The 19,240-nt window shown below is 36.8% G+C and overlaps 1 protein-coding gene across 9 annotated transcripts in view; it reads right to left on the bottom strand.

The window, feature by feature from the left end:
* CACNB2 (calcium voltage-gated channel auxiliary subunit beta 2) overlaps positions 1-19,240 on the bottom strand; it is a 243,903-nt gene that overhangs the window by 37,772 nt on the left and 186,891 nt on the right. For all 9 annotated transcript variants that reach the window (XM_032181701.1, XM_032181700.1, XM_032181698.1 and 6 more), the window contains one exon: positions 2,953-3,075. In XM_032181701.1, coding sequence (XP_032037592.1) covers positions 2,953-3,075 — 123 coding nt within the window. The remainder of the gene's footprint in view (positions 1-2,952; positions 3,076-19,240) is intronic.

Raw genomic sequence — 19,240 nt, forward strand, 5'->3', positions numbered from 1 at the left:
ACCTGGGAGTGATGGTTGACAGTCGGCTGAATATGAGCCAGCAGTGTGCTCAGGTGGCCAAGAAGGCCAACGGCATCCTGGCTTGTATTAGGAACAGCGTGACCAGCAGGGCTAGGGAGGTGATTGTCCCCCTGTACTCAGCTCTGGTGAGGCCGCACCTCGAGTACTGTGTTCAGTTTTGGGCCCCTCGCTACAAGAAGGACATCGAGGTGCTTGAGCGGGTGCAGAGAAGGGCGACGAAGCTGGTGAGGGGCCTGGAGAACAAGTCCTACAAGGAGCGGCTGAGGGAGCTGGGCTTGTTCAGCCTGGAGAAGAGGAGGCTCAGGGGTGACCTTATCGCTCTTTTTAGGTACCTCAAGGGAGGCTGTAGCGAGGTGGGGGTTGGCCTGTTCTCCCACGTGCCTGGTGACAGGACGAGGGGGAATGGGTTTAAGTTGAGCCAGGGGAGTTTTAGGTTAGATGTTAGGAAGAACTTCTTCACTGAAAGGGTTGTGAGGCACTGGAACAGGCTGCCCAGGGAAGTGGTGGAGTCACCATCCCTGGAAGTCTTCAAAAGACGTTTAGATGTAGAGCTTAGGGATATGGTTTAGTGGGGACTGTTAGCGTTAGGTCAGAGGTTGGACTCGATGACCTTGAGGTCTCTTCCAACCTAGGAAATTCTGTGATTCTGTGATTCTGTGATAAGGTAGTTTTATGAGAAAGTAATACCACAAATAACACTTCCTAATATTACAAAGCAATAGCGGGAATTTTGGTAGTGATGTGACCAGCTCTCAGGGTGCTGGGAGGGATCAGTGATTCTCTTTAAGACTTGGAGAGCTTGGAGAGCCAAGTGAAATACAAAGAGGAATTAAATGCAAAGTAGAATTATGGCCATGCATTTAAGCCCTGAAAAATTCAGTATTGACTGTGATGCAGGACGCAATCTGTCATCTTTATATATACTGAGCTTTAATGACTCTAACTTAATAATAAAAACAAATTTCCCTCATATTTAATCAGTGCAGCCCTCAAGAAAAAAATGAGGTTTTCCTTGCTTGAGCCCTCTTAGCAGCATAAATTGGAGAAAACTCCTCACAGATAAGAACAGGACAACATCAATCCTATATGGTATTGCTGTGCAGTCAAACATCACAAGAGATTGTCGTACTGCTGTTTGTTGTTGTTGTTGCTGTTTTTCTTAAATATTTGTGATGTGAAAATCAACGCTACATTTTATAGCAGTGTATATAATATGATATTTTTTACTTTCATCTGCAGAAATAATTAAATTTTAGAGATTTCAGTTCTCCCTACATTAACTCTAGAGAGCACCAAAATGAATGAAGGAGAGATGTCTGGTTGGTTACAGAGCCTTGGAGAGCAAGTACGCGAGGGCCACCACAGGGGAATGCGTAGGCTGAGGAAGGGGTGCTGCTTGAGCACCCTCCAGAAGAGGTCGGAGCCCCCCAGAAGCAGCAGCCACTGCCCAATGAGTCTGATTCCTTGGGCTCCCAGCCTGGCAGTGAGCCTGACCTGGGGCGCAGGGTCCCAGCCACATCCCTGCTCTGGCCTAACATCACTAGACAGCCAAATTCCCTGAACTGCTCAGAGGGGAAAAAAGGTTTTTGATTTTTAAAGACAATTAGTGCAGAGTGCTTGTTGTATTACACCTGAAGCTGCATAAAGAACTGCAGTCTCATCTTGTTTTTCATTCCACAGCGCTACATGCACCCACCCACAGACAATATAACACCTCAGCTGAGTTAAGCTTCCTTTCAAGGTATTTCTGAAGATTAGGAAAAGTTCGGGAAACTCTGTCTTCCTCATTATCTTCCATGTATTTTTACACCAAAGACTAAGTTCAGCTATGAGGAAAAAAATATATATTCTAACAGAAATATGCTGACAGCCTGTTTCTGGTTCACATGGAAACAGGGGAAAGGCTTGATGTGAAGTCAGCGATTACCAGCTCATTTGACATATAGATGGAATAGATAATCATACAAAATCATTGAATCTAACCAAACTACACCAGATTAATCAGAAAATGCTGATGGTTTTCTTTTGCCAAGACTGTGCCTGCTCATCCCTACTTCTGTCATAAGAAGTAAAGCAATTCTTTTTTGCATTATCATCAGACTTCAAACATTGTCTTTGCTATATACACTTGCTTGGAATCCAAATCATCCTTTTTTTCTATGTGTTTCATATATATGGAAAATGCTGATCACTAATCATCAGGGTACTAAAAGTCCGCTTCTCGTGTTTCCTTTGTATTTGTCCACCTGCATTTCTATCTGTGTATTAGGGAAAGCTTCTTGCTTCTACAAAGTACCTGTCCTAGCAGAAATTGCTATGCATCATGAATTGTAGTGACTGAGGGATTTTTTCAGCATTAAAAAACTGGATAATCTAAAATGGGTCTAACATATAATTTCAAGTGTATGACTACGCTGTTCTCCTCAAGCAAATTTTCCAGTTCTTCTGCTACAAATCTCTGTTGTCGGATGGACCACTTTGTGGCAAAATACAATGGAATATGACCAGAACCTGGGAGATCTGGTAAAATGAAATCATTCAAAATAGAGCAGTAGGGTGCTTAGGAAGGTTTGTAAAGGAAAGTTACCAAGTTTTAATTATCTTGCAAGGAGGAGAGAAAGAACAAGAGTTTAAGTGTTTGAAAGTCCACAAAACCTGAAAATTTTCAAAGAAAAACTACAGAAAAAGAAAAGCAATGCAGCAAACTCAAAGTACGTTTTTTGACAATTGATATGTATATCTTGAAATTTATGACTTCAATTCTTCAGTATGTAGCTCTTAACAATAAAATATTTTCTGTGTCAGGGAAATAACTTTCATGAAAAACAGGACCTGAAGATTTGGGAGGTTAATCTAACCATTAAGAAATGGTAGCACTGTTACTCAAACAGATCTTTAAAGAGATTCACTTACTCCTTAAGTTTTACTTACTTCTTTAACGTGAAGAAAATCTTTAGCCTCAAATGAGATGGCCATGCCTGGGACTGGAACATCGTCATCATGAGCTGCACTGTAACCAACATTTGTCCGAACTGCAAACGCAACAGGTTTTGTCTGCAAAGTAAAGAAAAAAACCATAAGGATTTCCCTCACAAATGTGCATATATACAATTGTACGCACAGAAGATGATTTCTGTAAGTTGTCTTTTTAAAATAATAAAAATGACAAGGAACTTTCAAAGCATATGCTGTTCTTCTCAAAATATTTGCTGATCATATGACAGTCAATTTATGTGAGGCAAATGGCTGACGCCTTGTTCCAAAGCAACTGAATCATCAGGAATGCTTGTGTTAGGCTCATCCAGAAGGTCAAAGTCTTCAAAAGTTACTAGCAACTGAGAACACAGAAAGACTGAAGCACCTAAAATCTCTAGTTGCCATGGAAAACTCAGAGCGAAAGTCCATATTAAATGTACGCTGGATCAACATGTTGTGAAAAATCAACATTCTACAAATCACACTAGGAACTAAAGGACAGCATAATTTTTTTCCTGTTGTTAAACAGAGAAGTTCAAAATGCTTTATGCTATAAACTATCCATTTAAAACATTATGAAGGGTCATGTTTACTTACCTTTGTTATTTAATATCAACACATTTTATGGATTGCAAGATTTTTTTTTTCTAGCTACTAGCACTCTGAACTCATTTGGGTTAAACCAAATCAGGAATTAGAATCATAAAACAGTTGGCAAGCCATATACTATGCTCAGTTATGATGGAATTGCACAATAGATCTTCATTTGGCTGAGATTTATTGGAGATTTCTAACCATAGTTCTGTACTGAGGTGGTCATGCATCTCACTTGCATTGCAGTATATTTAAGAGGTGTGCTTGCACTTGCATGCAACATTTATTCTGCTTTCAAAGCAATTACAAGGCCCCTATTGACTTCAGAAGGGAATTAGAACAAGGGAGTCAGACTTCAGGTTTGCCTAGTACTTGGTTCTTGAAGTTTAAATTGCAATGGTTTACTATGTTTTGCTAATATACATAGAAATACAATTAAAATGTATATAATAATGAGAATTTAGATATACACAATATAAGTCATGAAATTCAAACATGGTTATGGCTAAACCTATTGTAATTTGGCTCCACTGCCTACACACTGTAATCCCACTCACATCAGCAATGGAAGGAAGAATAAGAAGTATGAGGCACATTTACATTTATTTTTAAGGAAGCCAAATGGAGTCCCGAGATTTCATCAGCAGCACTAATCTGTTACCTATCCCCAGCACTAAAACAGAAGTTGAGCACTTCCTCCTCAGCTGAGATGAAAGTCTGCTTGCAGTTCTGTTGCCATGCTTGCCTACAGCTACCTTGCACTATGAAGAGTCCCATGTCAGCCCCAACACAGCCTTCAGGAAACTCCACAATGAGGAGGATCCAGCACCCATCAGGGACCCTGAGCAAGGTGCCTCGCTGCAGAGGCATTCTGAGAGTGTGGGTTATGTCAGGCCATCACCAAATACTGGCCACAGAGAGACTGGTTGATTCCCGTAACTCATACCTATACCGGTAGTCAGTATCGGTAGGTTACAGGATTTTTTCAAGTTTTATTTTCAACAAGCAGTTGCAGGAACAGCCAGTGGGTCCTGTGGGCCCACACTGAGGCTGAAAGCCTTTCTGCACAGGAAGGGTTAAGCAGGTAGCAAGAACTGCTATCCAGCTCAGTGCAGCCTATACAAGCCTATATAGAGGGCTTCCTCCTCTTGGAGCTGCAACCAGAACACAGGAGAAAAACCTCCACTGTGGTTTATTCTCCCCCCAAAAATGCCTTGAGCTTGCTCTCCTGGCAGAGGATACGAAGCACAGCATTCCTAGGACCCACCGTTGTCCCACCCCAAATCCTCCACACTGCTTGCCAGGTCTGGTCTAAAGGCTCCACACATTATGGCTGGTATATCTTTGTGAACTGAGACCCACGTGTGCTCACAACTGGTTGAGGAGGGTGTGACAAAACTTTTCATCTCAAAATATATTAGAACTTTTGCCAGACAACAGTTTTAGTTTTATTCGTAATGATTTCATTGATACCAATTTGAATACAACCAAGAGCAGACATAGTTGATACGGGTCATCATTTTATGGTTTGGGTAAAGAGTATGATATTTTGCTAAGATGACAAGGTGAAAACAACAATAACAACCACCTCATTTCCTATGTAAGGAATTGCTTACATTTCTTCTTGAGAAGGAAGATATGAAAACACATTGCATACTTCATGAATGAAGACCCAAAAGCCTGAGACCAAGAATCATGCAATATTTTTCTGATTACCAAAAATCCTTGACTGTTCCACCCAGGTTGATTCTGACAACTTGCACCATGCTAGAGGTCAGAAATCTGCAGCATTTAAAACCATGATAAAATAGTGATGGAGACATATAAATAATTCCAAAAACAATATCATGCTACCTGGCCTGGAAAGGACAGTTGGAAATGACAGGGGGAAAAGGTTCCCTGCTGCTTAATTTAGGTCTAATGTGCTATAAAAGCCACGGGGTTCCAATAAAGCACATTTTAAAACCGCTTAAATAGGCCTGTATTTGAATGAACTGCCACAGTCAAACAATTTACATCTAAGTGCATATTCTAGGGAGGATTTTTAATTTAGAAGGAGAAATAGTATGCTTTTTCGTAACATTGGGTCAAGATTGTCTCAGTGTCCAAAAATGAAACAGTTTCACTAGCAATAAGTTGTGGAATGGGCTTCATATTTATGTGGTATTTAAAATCTAAATAGGCATGGGCTTCATATTTATGTGGTATTTAAAATCTAAATAGGCATTTGTACAAAGAGATCCTCAGGAAACTATCAGAAAAAGCCTTTATCAATTCTGTTCATTCTTTGAGAGTTAGTGGAAAAATTGTAAAGGCTGTGGATGAAGGGCTCTCCAGGCTGAAACTGGCACCATTTAAGCTGTGAGGCTGAACATATTTATGAGTTACCTGGCTGTGATTGTTCTGCTACTAATTCCTCTCCTCCCCATCTCAGTGTCTAAAAGGAGTTGATGACTAGATCTGAGGTTTTAAAAAACTGGTATATCAGTCACCTGAGTGAAAAATAAGTGATCGTTTCAACATAATTCTTACACATGACCGCAGGATTACGTTATTACAGAAGCCACACTTAAACATGGAAAACAATTATAGTTGAAAACAAATCTGCTCAGTACAGTTTCCTGAAACTTTCTGGAGAAAAAAAGTTGTTTGGTTTTTTCTTTCTTTTTTTTTTTTTTTTTTTTTTTCCTTGTGCAATGGGACATTAATTAACAAAAACCTACTTAAACCATCTTTGCATATTCTTCCAGAAGCCTAAAAATTCACTTTCGGATAGTATTATGGACAGAAAGTAACACTTATCCCAACCCATGTGATTGTCTGGCAAAAGACAATTTACAATTTACCTTCCATATCAGCAACAAGTTCAGAATAAACTCCACAAATCCTCACGTGCTTTTAGTTACAAATAGCAAAACGGGTAGAGATGAAAATAGGGAAGTGACTCTGTTTTTCTCTTGCTTTTAAGGGAAAATGGAATGTTTTAGGACTTATTTTTCCTTAACGGACCTCCTTTAATACACAAATCAAAAACATGTTTTCTTTGGAGATAAGTCATACGTTATAATAAACAACAACAACAAACACACATGGAAATAATTAAAGAGTAAGTTTTGGCACTTGTGTATTGACATCACATTATTCAGACTTTTCATGCAGTACATCTTAGTGCTTCTTTATCTTCTCAGAAAAACTATTTATTTATTTATTTATTTTTCCTACTCTGGTTCTCTTTGCCTGTGAATTTAGGTATGTATTATGCATCATATATACTGTGGCTATGAACCACTGCCTATATTTTCTGCTTGCCTCCCAGCTTTCAAAATAACACATCCCAAGAGTGCATTGTATTTCTTGTTTAGCTACATTTAGAATATTACAAACACTTAATTGCTTTTTTGGAGATCACTTCTTCAAGTGTTGTTGAAACAACAACATAAATTTTTAATCAAAAATTAACAAACTAGAAAAAAAAAAAAGTAGAGTACTATGCAAAAAGCAACAATCAAATAGCCAATAATTTAAAATATCTAAGCCTTCTTTCAATGAGAAAAATCCTATTGCTGTTGGAACATGTTAGAGATGCTAGTCAGGAGGTAAATTATATGAAAAGCTTGACTGCATTTGCATTGTGCAACAGAATAAAGCTCAAATCAGAATTTATATTTAAAACATACGTGGACACACCGGTTACATTATTCTGATCAAATTCATCCATTAACAGGAAATTTGTAGCAAAATATGTATGGCAAGGGAACTGATTGATTAAGATTATTTTACTAGATGTTCTTATTAGATACCACCCTATATTAGAGAATGATAGCCACAATGATAAACATTATTTGCATATAAACAATTATATGTAAATATACATTATATATATATACATATATATAATATATATACATATAACAACACAATCAAAAATGAGCAGATGCTTATTTTGCTTTGCAACTTTTTAATATCCTGAACTATTCCATTTTGATGCAGAAGGACACCTAACAGGATTTCTGGATTCCAGTACAAGTGAGATGTACGTAAAAGCTAGACACCCAGGTCCTTTAATAAGTTCACCTTGTCATTAAACAGATGAACTGTTAGAAGGGCATCAAAACATGACTATGCATTCATGAATACATTTCTGAAAATGGGCATTTATGAGAATGATCATCCACAAAATAAAATTTGGCGATTCCTCCATAACAATTTAAAAACATTGCAGTGTTGATGCAACACGGATGTCCGATTCCTAGCAACCCAACGTCATATCTGATTCAATTCCTCTAACATTCTTAGTTTCAACAAGCACTCAGTTCCTATGCCACAGATAGCTAAGTATCTATGAGATGGTAGAATTAAGTATGCCAGAAAAAAAAAAAAGTAGTCATATAGATACTGAATTCACTGGTATCAAGTATCTTCCTTAAAAATAAAAGCCAACACAAATTATCGGTTCCTTTTTTTTTTTTTTTTAAATATACATATTCATAGAAAACTTCACAACTTTCTTCAATATAAAAATTCTACACTAACAGAGTTGATGATTTATATGCTATTATTCATTTCAATATCGGAAAATATGGATATGAGTAAGCATTAAGTTGTCAAATCTCCTAAATAATACATTATCATTGAATAGCAGAGAATTGAACATATCATTCATTGTTACAAAGAACAAGTTTTCTGCAAAGCTTGTTCTGCGTTACAGAACAAGAATGAAAATATTAAGGAACAATCTCTGCCAAACACTGGTAGGGGGGATAATACACTTACTTATCCTATCTCACATTTCCTATATCCTCTAGCAAATATAAAAGAATGCTCAGCAGAGTATTGTGACTTACTTCTAATAGTATCAGTGGATGAAGGACTTTAGGCTGACTAAAGACTTTAAAATCTCTGCTGCATTGCAACAAACAGACAACTTCAGCAAGCTAATGTCCTTGACATACTTCTCAGTATTCTAAAATTTCCTATTAGAGGCTACTCAAGAAGAAAAGAAAAAATGAAAACTACTCCATACCCATCTGAAAATGAAAGTTAAGTAGCAGGAAAAAAAAAATCCTTTTTCATTTTCTGCAATTGAAAAATTAATGTGAAAATGTAAGTAGAAAGCAAAGCAGAACATTTAGCTTCCAAAACAGTTCATGTCCCATTTTAGACACTCATCATACTGGTACAAAGGGAGACTAAATTACCATGGGATTAGACAACAATAATTAACCTTGCCGAACATTTAAAACTAATTAATTTATAAAATTTAAATGCTAGCTTTTTTACATAGATAAATAATTCTGAAACTTCCACAGAACTGTAGAATTCAGTGCCTTTTCTTTTCTTTAACTCTACTGTCTTGGAGTAAAATAATCCAAGTCTGTTATGCAATTCCTTACTTTCCTAAGGATCTCAAAAAAATATATAGGACCTTATATTAAATAAAATTAAAAACAAAACAAAACAACAAAAAACCTTTTTTTTGAAACATACACATATGTATGTTTTAAAATATATCTAGCATTTGCCTACATATTGTACAGTTCTAAAATTAAACTTGGTCAAAACAGTTAAGTACTTTCAGTTCATTCTCCAAATCTCCAGGAAAATGTGATGGTAGTTTAGCACTCACTTAATCCACAGGCAGGACTGCAGGGACAGATATTCCTAGATGTTCAACACTAACATTTTCTCTCTCCTGAAAGGAATAACGCAGCTTGAAAATGTACACATCTTCAAAATGAAGATTTGTGACTTCTTTTTATTTTTCCCTCAACGGACAGAATAACCCACAAGGAGAACAATAGCTAGTCTGTTAACATCACCATAATCTGTACCACTGGGGCAGCAGGTGGCATACTCTGGTGTGGCATTCTTCACAAACCAGTTTCAGCTTCTGATTTAAATGCAGAACGTAAATCAATGAAACCATATTCACCAACTGTTAAGCAAACTTTGGCTGAGGAGTTTTTTGTAACAGAAATAAATTAAAGTGGGACTAGGGGGACCTGACTTAGTATTCTTTTTTTTTTTTTTTTTTTTTTTTTCCTGTCTGGATCTCATTTCTTCCTTTTCGTTCACAAACTATATTCACTTTTAAACATCTTTGTGCAAACTCTCACTATTAAGTCAATACTATTTACAGTATTATTATACTCTACTACTTATATTCCTTATCATCTGTTTTATGACTAACTTGCATTCAATACGTACACAAGCATTTGCACAGTATCTATCTCACTCTGTTGATTTAAGCAAATTAGCACCTGCTTGGCTCAATCTGTACTTGAGAAATATTACACCCTAAAAAATACAACCTGTTTTCTAGTAAAGTACTTAAAACATGACAGGACCATCTTTTTCCGATAACTCATTTTAGATTTTTTATACTGTGCCATAAACCCAGTGCATGCCGCCCTAGGGATCCTCGCCAAGTAGGTAAATTTTCTGACGCAGAATTTGCTCACAGAACAGGTCATCTCCCTCATGGTCACTAATTTTGGGAAAGGTGCTTGATAATCAAGGTATCTCCATTCCCTGGTTAAAGCATTCTCCAAGACATTTTCATTTACACCTGAGGCTGTCCTACACAAAGCAATGTTGAAGGAACACAAGCAGGAATTAAAGCTGCCTTTCCTTTTTTCAGCAGTAGGTGATGAGAATCTAGGGTCTCAGATCCATCCATCTCATTTCTCACTTTACTTCATTGTACCCAGAGTAGAGGTATGCTGCATTTACACAAGCTTAAATGAAAACTGAATGCTGATCAGACTGCATGTTTTATGAAGATAATGCCAGTTAAGTCCAGAAATGACTCAGAAAACGACTTCAGTTATAATTTTGACGAAGTGCTTGTTGATGTTGGCATCTGTGTTAAAGTTCAGAAAATTCATCTTAAAGCAAGTCACCTCCCTTGCTATTTATATATAATGTTATGCATCTTTCATATCCACTTTTCATGGATGCCTGTAACTTTAGCTTGAAAGCAACGAGTTATTTTTCTCTTGGGTAATGAATATAATGGGTCTCACTTGAAACACTACCAGGTTTGCACTCATGAAAATTTAAAAAAACACTTTTTTTTTTTTTTTTCCAGCTAAGGAAAGATGATACTACTCCCAAACTTCTCTTTAGTAGTCTTGGTCAGGAGTAAATATGTCAAGCGATGACCTACATTTGGCACTATTTCTGCAGAACAACCCCATACATACTGTTTGTGCCATAAACGAAACTTATACACCACATAGGACAAAGATCAATAGGAATGTGACAGTGCAATAGCTGCAGTCTTAAAATATGTCATTTTGTTTTGCCCTGCTGATGGCTGAGAGTCAAACATATAGTGCAAAAGCCAAATGTTTTAGAGAATTACAAGATTTTTGTGAACAACTCAATTATTTTAAGGGAGTTTGCCATGTTATGAAATAAACATGGTAAACAAAAGTAGCTCAAGTGAAGAATGGAAAAATAAAACTAACAAAAGAACTTTTAGCTTTTAAATTCATTATTTGGTAATAATTTATAATGCTGTTACAAAAGAAACAAATCAAAATCACCTGAGTATACATACAATTCACAAATTTACATCCTAAACACTGATTATTGTTGGAGCCACATTACAGTTAAATAATCGCCCAACCTCTGCTCAGCAACCTCATTGCTAAGGAATCAACAACAGTTCATGGATGTCCCAATGGAAAATCAGAGTAAACCTGCTGTAAAAGTAGCGATCAATAATATAACTTCCCAGCAAAGACTCAGCCCTCTTTTATTTGTGTGGGTGTATGCATCAGACAAGGCTGGTAGCAAGACAGAATCACTGAGTAACTTTGATTGGAAGCAGCCTCTGGAGTTGTCCAATCCATCCCTCTGATCCAAGTAGGTCTGCTTAGACCATGCTGCTCAGGGCTGCATCCAGGTGAGTCTTAAGTGCCTGCAAGGACAGAGACACCAGCACCTCTCTGTGCATCCTGCTGCAGTATTTGACCACCCTCTTGCTAAGAAAAAGACCATATTAGCCACATATTTATGATTAAGGATATAAAATCACTAATGGATCACAAATACTGGATTTTATGCTGCACTACAAGGAAAATCAAACAGTATTACAAGTGGAAATCACCATTTTCCAATTTTAATTGCAAGTGGCCTAAAACGAGTATTTTTAAAAATATACATTTATTACTATTATTATTATTATTATCAGCGGCAGCAGCAGCATCATTATGTGGGTATTGGAGGGCAAGGGGGTATTATTTCAGGTTAACACAGCAATTTTATTACTTCACTACAGCAGACAGCAGTGCTTCCATAACTTATCTAATGCCTGAGGCTCAGCTCTTGGATTTGTGCCTCCCAGTGCAAGGTGCTGTACTCAGCACTTCTTACAAAGCTGAAAAACAAAAATATGCTGGGAGAACAAAACACAACAAAATTGTAGTTAACAAGAAGCAGCCTAAGTATAGCTACTGTATAATGAGATTCAAACTACTGAATTATTAAGACTTTTGATATTATGGATCTGTCTTGAGGGACCTGGGAGACAGTCAGCCAGAACATTTCATTCTGGAGCCAACTTTCATCATTTCCCAGTGTCCAAGTCAGTAATTGGATCTGAGTGTATTTTATCACATATTTTCCAAACTAAGGCAACATGAACTATGGGCAGCTGTTACCAGTGCTTGCACTGCCATCTTACAGCAGGCCGACTTGCCAAATTCTCACCTACGAGCTTGTGCACCCTGACAGGAGAGCAGCAAGTGAGGAGATATCCCCATTACACAAGCCACAGCCGCCATCAGCCTTTTTGGCCTCTCCAAACAGGCTGTAAGGGAACAACATGGAAACTGAGTTTTTAAAGCTTAAGTGTGATTGTCCTTAGGATCGAGGCCCACTGGTGAAATCCACTGAGGAAATCTCTGAATCCTTTCGGTTACTGAGGCTGTCTGAGACTGGGAGGCCTATTCTCAAAGAAAGGAAGGAAAGTTTAACACATCCAGCTGGCACAAAAGAGTCTGCCAGATCTTTTTTTTTTTTCTTAACAATAGGTACGCTTAAGAGAATTTTTTGTCCTCTCATACTCTCTAGAGATACATTTGTTACTATTTTAGCTCCTCTTCACATACAGCTTGAAAGTCATGCTTCCTACTTCCTTTTACGAAATCATATTTGAATAGAGAGTCACCGATGTCGGTTTACATTCAGCTCAGGAGCCAGCAAAGACTGAAATAGCTTTAGTGACGCACACAAAGCTTTTTCATATGAGCTGGGTCTTTTTTTATTAGAGCATAATGCCATCAGTCAAAACTCATCGGTGGCATGGTGTTGTTTGCATGTAAGTATGCCAGAAAGGTGGATCTGCCGTACAACCCTCATGGGGAGCCGATGGGAACAACTGGAAACAGCACAGCTGAAGTCTGTTTGTGCTTACTGAAAACATGCTTATTCTGGCAGCAAAATCCAGCAGATGAAAGCTGTCATTTGCAATAAAAATACTGTGCTGGGATTTCAAGTTCTTTTTTCAATGTCACAAGTGAGGACATTTTATGCTTATGAGACATTTTAAGCTTATGAGACAGCATTTTAGTAATCTTAGCATGTTGGCTAAACCAAGGTTCACATAGAGAAAAGATCTGCATTAGCATTTTCAGATGATTCACAAACAGAAAATTGTCCAGGAAAAGCATAAATCTGTGACACAGCAAACTAAAGCAAACACTAAATAAATCAATAATGCAATGGCTGTTAAAAATTAAGATGCTATTTTCAAAACCTTCTGAAAGAGGTACAGAATTGAAAATGTTTCTTAATTCAGTATTATGCTTGCAAATTTTATTGCTAGTTCCAGTATTTAAATAATTTCACACTTCATTCTTTTTCAATTGGATCAGAAAATCTGTATGACCACTAGAGTCAAAGGTTAATGTTATTAAAACATTTTATTTTTACATGATATGTTAAGCATGCATTTTTAAAAAAACTATTCTAAAAAAATTCTTTCTTGGTTAGAAACATACATTTCATAGCTAGACTGCCCTATTTACAGAAGTGATATGAATATAAGTTTAAGGGGTGATATTTTAGAGTTTGAAAAGTCAAATGTCATATTAGCTCTTAGTACACCGAACAAAAACTTAGAAGTTATTTCAGAAGATGGTAAACTCTACATCTCATTCAGTGGGCCTTTCAAATGATTACAATTTATGTGCATAGCTTATGTTATCCCACTCATCAACTAAGTGCAGTTTCTTAAATCCTGCACTATCTGAGATACTTTCCATATCTAAATTCAAATGGAATCTCTACTCCAAGTCTCCATGACAGCCTAGATACAGATTACAGAAATTATAGCATGACACATACATTTAAAGTTCTGCTGAAAGAACATTTCTTAAAGTTGAAAGTTAAGCATTCCAGACCTTGGAAAAGTCAAAATGGAGTTGCTTTTAACTTAGGCAAACAGTGGTATCTTTAACAAAGCTCTAATTTTGTACATTATTATGGTACAGCCATTAACTTCATAATGATATGCTGTCTTCCACCCTAGTATATCTTATTTGCATGCAGGATGGATCTCCCCTTGGGATAGATAGATCAAAAATATATGAAACATAAAGGCCTATCTATAGCATCCTAAATTCCTCTGAGGGATTAACTGTGGCTAAAGAGTTGGGCTTACCGAGTCCAACAAAAAGAGGTAAGCAGTCAGTAAGGAGTGGTTTATCTTTAAAAATAGCACAAATCACATTTTGCTTCTTTCTTCCCCAACTAGTGAACTAAAGCACCAATCCTTAGCTGTCAAAGCATATGAAACCCTACCCAGTACTCAGTGTTATGATTGAAAGGTTTCTTGAATTTGACACTCAGTATTAATGGAAACTTTTGATCTCGAGCTGAGATTTAGCTGCCCAACTGCTATCCTATAAAGATAAATCATTGTTCACATAACATTCAGCTTCTCAGTAAGGCCCCACAAAAACTAGAAAATGTTACAGAAATCAGTACTTCCCTATTCTCAATATGCAATACATACAACATTGGGCCACAACAAGAAAGAAAACCAAAAATAATCAACAGCTGTGTGTTAAATATGATCAAACTACATAGTAAAAACTATAGCATTATATATTCACACTAGAAGGAAAGTTAAGCTAACACAAACCACCTCAATTTTCTAGTTTTAGAACACCCGATAATGCTTATTTATGTATTTGTTGTTTTGTTTTGGCCAGTGCACAATTTTCTATGTTTAAATAAAACAAACAACAAAAAGATCCCTGAACTAATAATACATTTTAGTGTTGTGTTGACATTTGCATTTATTGACAGGACAACTAAAATCTTTATATTCATTGCCAAAAACTCCTTGCAACTCCAACTGCAGAATTAACAGACCGCAAATGGTTTACAGCTCTGTAATAGGAATAGCCCTAGACAGAGTTGAGGCCTGCTTTGGCTGTGATCTTTTCAAATATTTGCTGAAAGCAGAACAACTGTGAGACTTGGGAACTAGAGCTATTTAAAGCAAAGCTAATCAGAAACACATAGTTTTATATGATCTTTATATATATTTTAAATAATATTCAGCTGAAGGCAACATGAAGCACAAAAAAATATTAGGGCAAATATCTTAATTTTGGCAGAATGACAAACAAAAACAAAATAGATTCTGTGACACCGGCTTTATCTGCTGTAAAGTTTATTTGTTTATTTGTCCTCCTGTAGCTATTATAATCAACTAATAATTTCAACCCTCAGGTGAGACCCATGATCTCAGGTCCTCAGACCAGCCATCGCTGTGGCCATGCACACCTGGGAACACCTGTGAACACTCACCCCTCCCTACTCCTTCTCCTTGCGTAGAAGAGTTTCTGCGAAGCTGAGCACCAGCAGAGCTGCTGTTGCACTGCAGTTCTCCTGCCCTTTTATAGCAGGGTCACGGCCTTACCCATATGTTCTGGTGATCTCTTTCTGCCAGAAAAGACCCCTGGAGATTGAGAATTAAGTCAGAGCAACATTAAGACTTCTCTGACATAAGCCAGGAACTAGCCAGAATCGTGCTGGGGAGAAGCCAACATAAGAGTGGCTAAAAGCCAGGATCTGGGCCATTCTTCATCTAAGCTGTGCCAAGAGCAGCCCCTAATCAGGGCCTAAAGATTTAAAAGAGCTCTCATCCCATTCCAAAAACAATCCCTCAAAGTAACATACTAGAAATGGATTTACTTCTCTTTAGTATTTCCTAACATTCCTAAAATCCTTTTCCTTATAACATCTCATTTGGTTTCTTTGCTCCCAGCACAAGATAAAACAGGTTTCCTGGTGGGTGTATGAGATCCAAGAGTGAAATGCGGTGATGACGCTATCCTTACAGAATATATTATACAGCTGGTGCACAGCTAGTCATCAAACCAGCAGATGAAACACTGGCTGGCAATAAACCTTCCTCTTATAGATGTAGAACTGCTAATGTTTAATTCCAGGTTGCATGCAGCAAGAGTTACTACAAAAGCATGAAACAGAGCGACACAGAATTGCATTCTTCATAAGAAAGAGGCATGGCATCAAAATGGAAAGTGGTGACAAATCCAATTTGGGTTTCTTGAAATAATTAATTTACACTATTCTTTACATTCCTCAGTGGACTACATTTTCTGTGGGTATGCTGGGAGGTAGTTCCTTGGACTGAACCAAAGCAAGTGGAGTAGACCACACAGTCTTACCAGAGAACGAGCCTGAGTAGGATAATACCCTTGTACGATACAGCTGCTGCTCTACACAGAGTTTACCTTAGGGAAACCACATTATTTGTTATCACCAACAGATGCACTGGGGGGATGCCCAGAGGAGGACATTCATCTGGGGACCCCATCGCTTCTTTACTTCTTTTCCCAGCTGGCCAACAGATGTCCTTTTTTTGTTTGTTTGTTTTTTGTTTTGTTTTGTTTCCTCTGCCTCCTCTGTCCCTCACTTCTGGCTTTTTTTTTGTGTGTGTGTTATTTTTTTCCTTCCACAAGTACCTTTTGCTAGAAAGAGTTGATCTAGGTCATCGCCTATGGACCTGGTGACAAGGCCTTGTGTACGCAGGTCTGACTCAGCACCCTTTGTGCATTAGTGCCATTTGGAAATGGCCATTGTGGCACAATTCATGTGTACACGGTAATACTAGGGATGCAGGGAAACAGATGGTAGATTTCTGCTTTTTAATTATGTATTTAATTTAAGTTAATTTTATTAGTAGTGATATTGTGTTTCTCAATTTACTTAAAGAAATTAGGAGATTGTAGTCAAACTTAAAAGGAGGATATTAACCCACAATACCGTTAAAACAGTCTATTTTTGTGAAAAAAAAACTGTTTATAAACTATGGAGAATGGAGAGTGAACAACAACAAAAAATCTGTTGTCATAATTTAATATATTTTCTTAAAATTTTATCTTTGTATTTCTTCCCCAAAGTGAACAGGTGTTCACATTGGCAAAGAAGATTATTTAAACTTGTTGGTTATTTGTTATCAAATGCAAGATTCCTTTCATTTATTCCTATGACTTTGCTCATTTTTGAGGCCACATTAGAAGACAAAAGTATTGTTTACCAGCTTACATATAAACTGAATCCTTTTGTGCACAATAGGAATAAAAACTACTTAAAATGAATCAATGAATACAATACTAACTTTACATAGCTTTGTAATTTTTATGACTTTAACACACAACCAGCTTGATTTTTAAAATATTCATTGTAAAACATTGTTATTTAATATAGCACATCATGATGATACAAAGATTGGTTTCACATGAAACAGTGCAGACTGTGTACCAAATTAAGTAGCATCCTTCCATTTGTTAAGAACTGAAGAAGACTAACTCATCAGTTTATTCATCACAACAAACTGCATACATCTTGTGTTGTCACTTTGCAATGTCACCAATATGGGAAGTGAAATGAACTGGAAGTCCACCATGTAACCAAAATTATGTCTTAATTAACAAAACAGTTGTGTGATAACAATTTGCATAATTAGAATTCACATGAACATTTTCTGGAAAGGAAAAGCAAGATGCTGTCTAGCATAACAAACACATGGACCTCCTCTAGGGTTCAAAATGCAGACTGAGATAGCTCACTTAAAGTACCTGATTTAAGGATAAAATGGAAAAAATAAAACAAGAGAAGTGAAATGGAAGAGATGTTATCAAGTCTGGAGAAGGAAGTGATTGATGACAATTTTATTTGAATAAATACAAATCATATAAAAGTAGTTTAAATATGCCATTAAAACAAAGATTTACTGAGAATGGAGCAAACGACGATACAGAGTAATACCTTTGAACATTCTGGAAAACCCAAGTAGGGAAAACAACATAGAGGGGGATCTTCTACATTTGTTTCTAACCAAATGCTACAAACTGTCTAAGAAAGGGAAGGGAGAGATGTTGCAGTTCTCATAAAATGAAGAAACTTACCAGCAGTGAGGAAAGAATGATAATAGAAGAACAAATGCAATGATCTCTGGGAAAGTAGATTTTAATATACTTTCAGTATATTCTCAAGTAAAACTGCTTCCCACGGGAAGCAGATCTCAAGGAAAAATTAGTTCAGGAAAGTGACAGGTCCTTAGTGAAATAATATTAAGGGCAGAAGCACAAACTAACCTATATGAAAAAAGATAGCAGGTACATAACCTGAAATTTAGGAAAGAATACTAAAGGGTAAAACTAATATGAAAACATGAATAACACAAAAACAACAGATAAGTGTTTTTTTGTTTGTTTGTTTTTTTTTTTTTTTTTTTTTTTTTTTTTTTTTTTTTACAAAAAGGCAGCATAAAATTATATACGATTAGTTAGGAATATTCAGACATTTTTCCTCCTACTTGTAATGTGTATTAATAGTAAAAGGATGATCAAGAAGAGAGAGCTCTCACCCAAAGTAAAAAATAAATAAATAAACAAACAAACAACAAACATTAAAACCCAATGTTCCTAACAAAGCAGAAACACAATGCATTTCTGGTTTAGTCTTCAATTTTTTAAAAGTTCTCTACTCCTGCATATTTAATAATTTTAAAAATGCAGTAATGAAACAAACACCCTGCTAGCAAATGAATAAAAAATTAAGGATAGGGAAGGAAAAACACAGGTGAGAGACAGAGGTTTAATAGCACTCAAGCTACAGTATATCTTTCTCAGGCAATCTTTGATCCATAGGAAGAGGGGATAAAGGACCACCAGAAGAACAATAAGGCTATGTTCAGTTTCTAGAAAAACGTAATTCAAATGAAAAGGTTATGCAGAAAATGCTGGAAGATAACAAGAAAAACATCTTTGACAAGTCCACGCAGTCCTAACTTCTTTCTGTAGGAGAACACGCAGACAGTGAGGATTCTCTCTCTGCTGCTCTGATTGATGCTCTGAACTTTGCACCTGAAACAGTCTAAACAAGCAAGCTCTAAAAGTGCTTAAGTAAGGGGACTGCTCAATGGATTGGAAAAGCTGATGGTAGGTTGACATCAAATATGGAAGACGGGTTAATTGATTTTCTGCAGCTTTGTGTCCTTTGTCCATTTCTAATCAGTATTTAACTATTTAGATGATAGGATACAGAAAGTCCTTTTTAGGTCTACAGATGATAGCAAACTGGGAGAAACAACAACAAC

The sequence above is a fragment of the Aythya fuligula genome, chromosome 2 (genome assembly GCF_009819795.1).
Source record: "Aythya fuligula isolate bAytFul2 chromosome 2, bAytFul2.pri, whole genome shotgun sequence".
Classification (NCBI taxonomy): Eukaryota; Metazoa; Chordata; class Aves; order Anseriformes; family Anatidae; genus Aythya; species Aythya fuligula.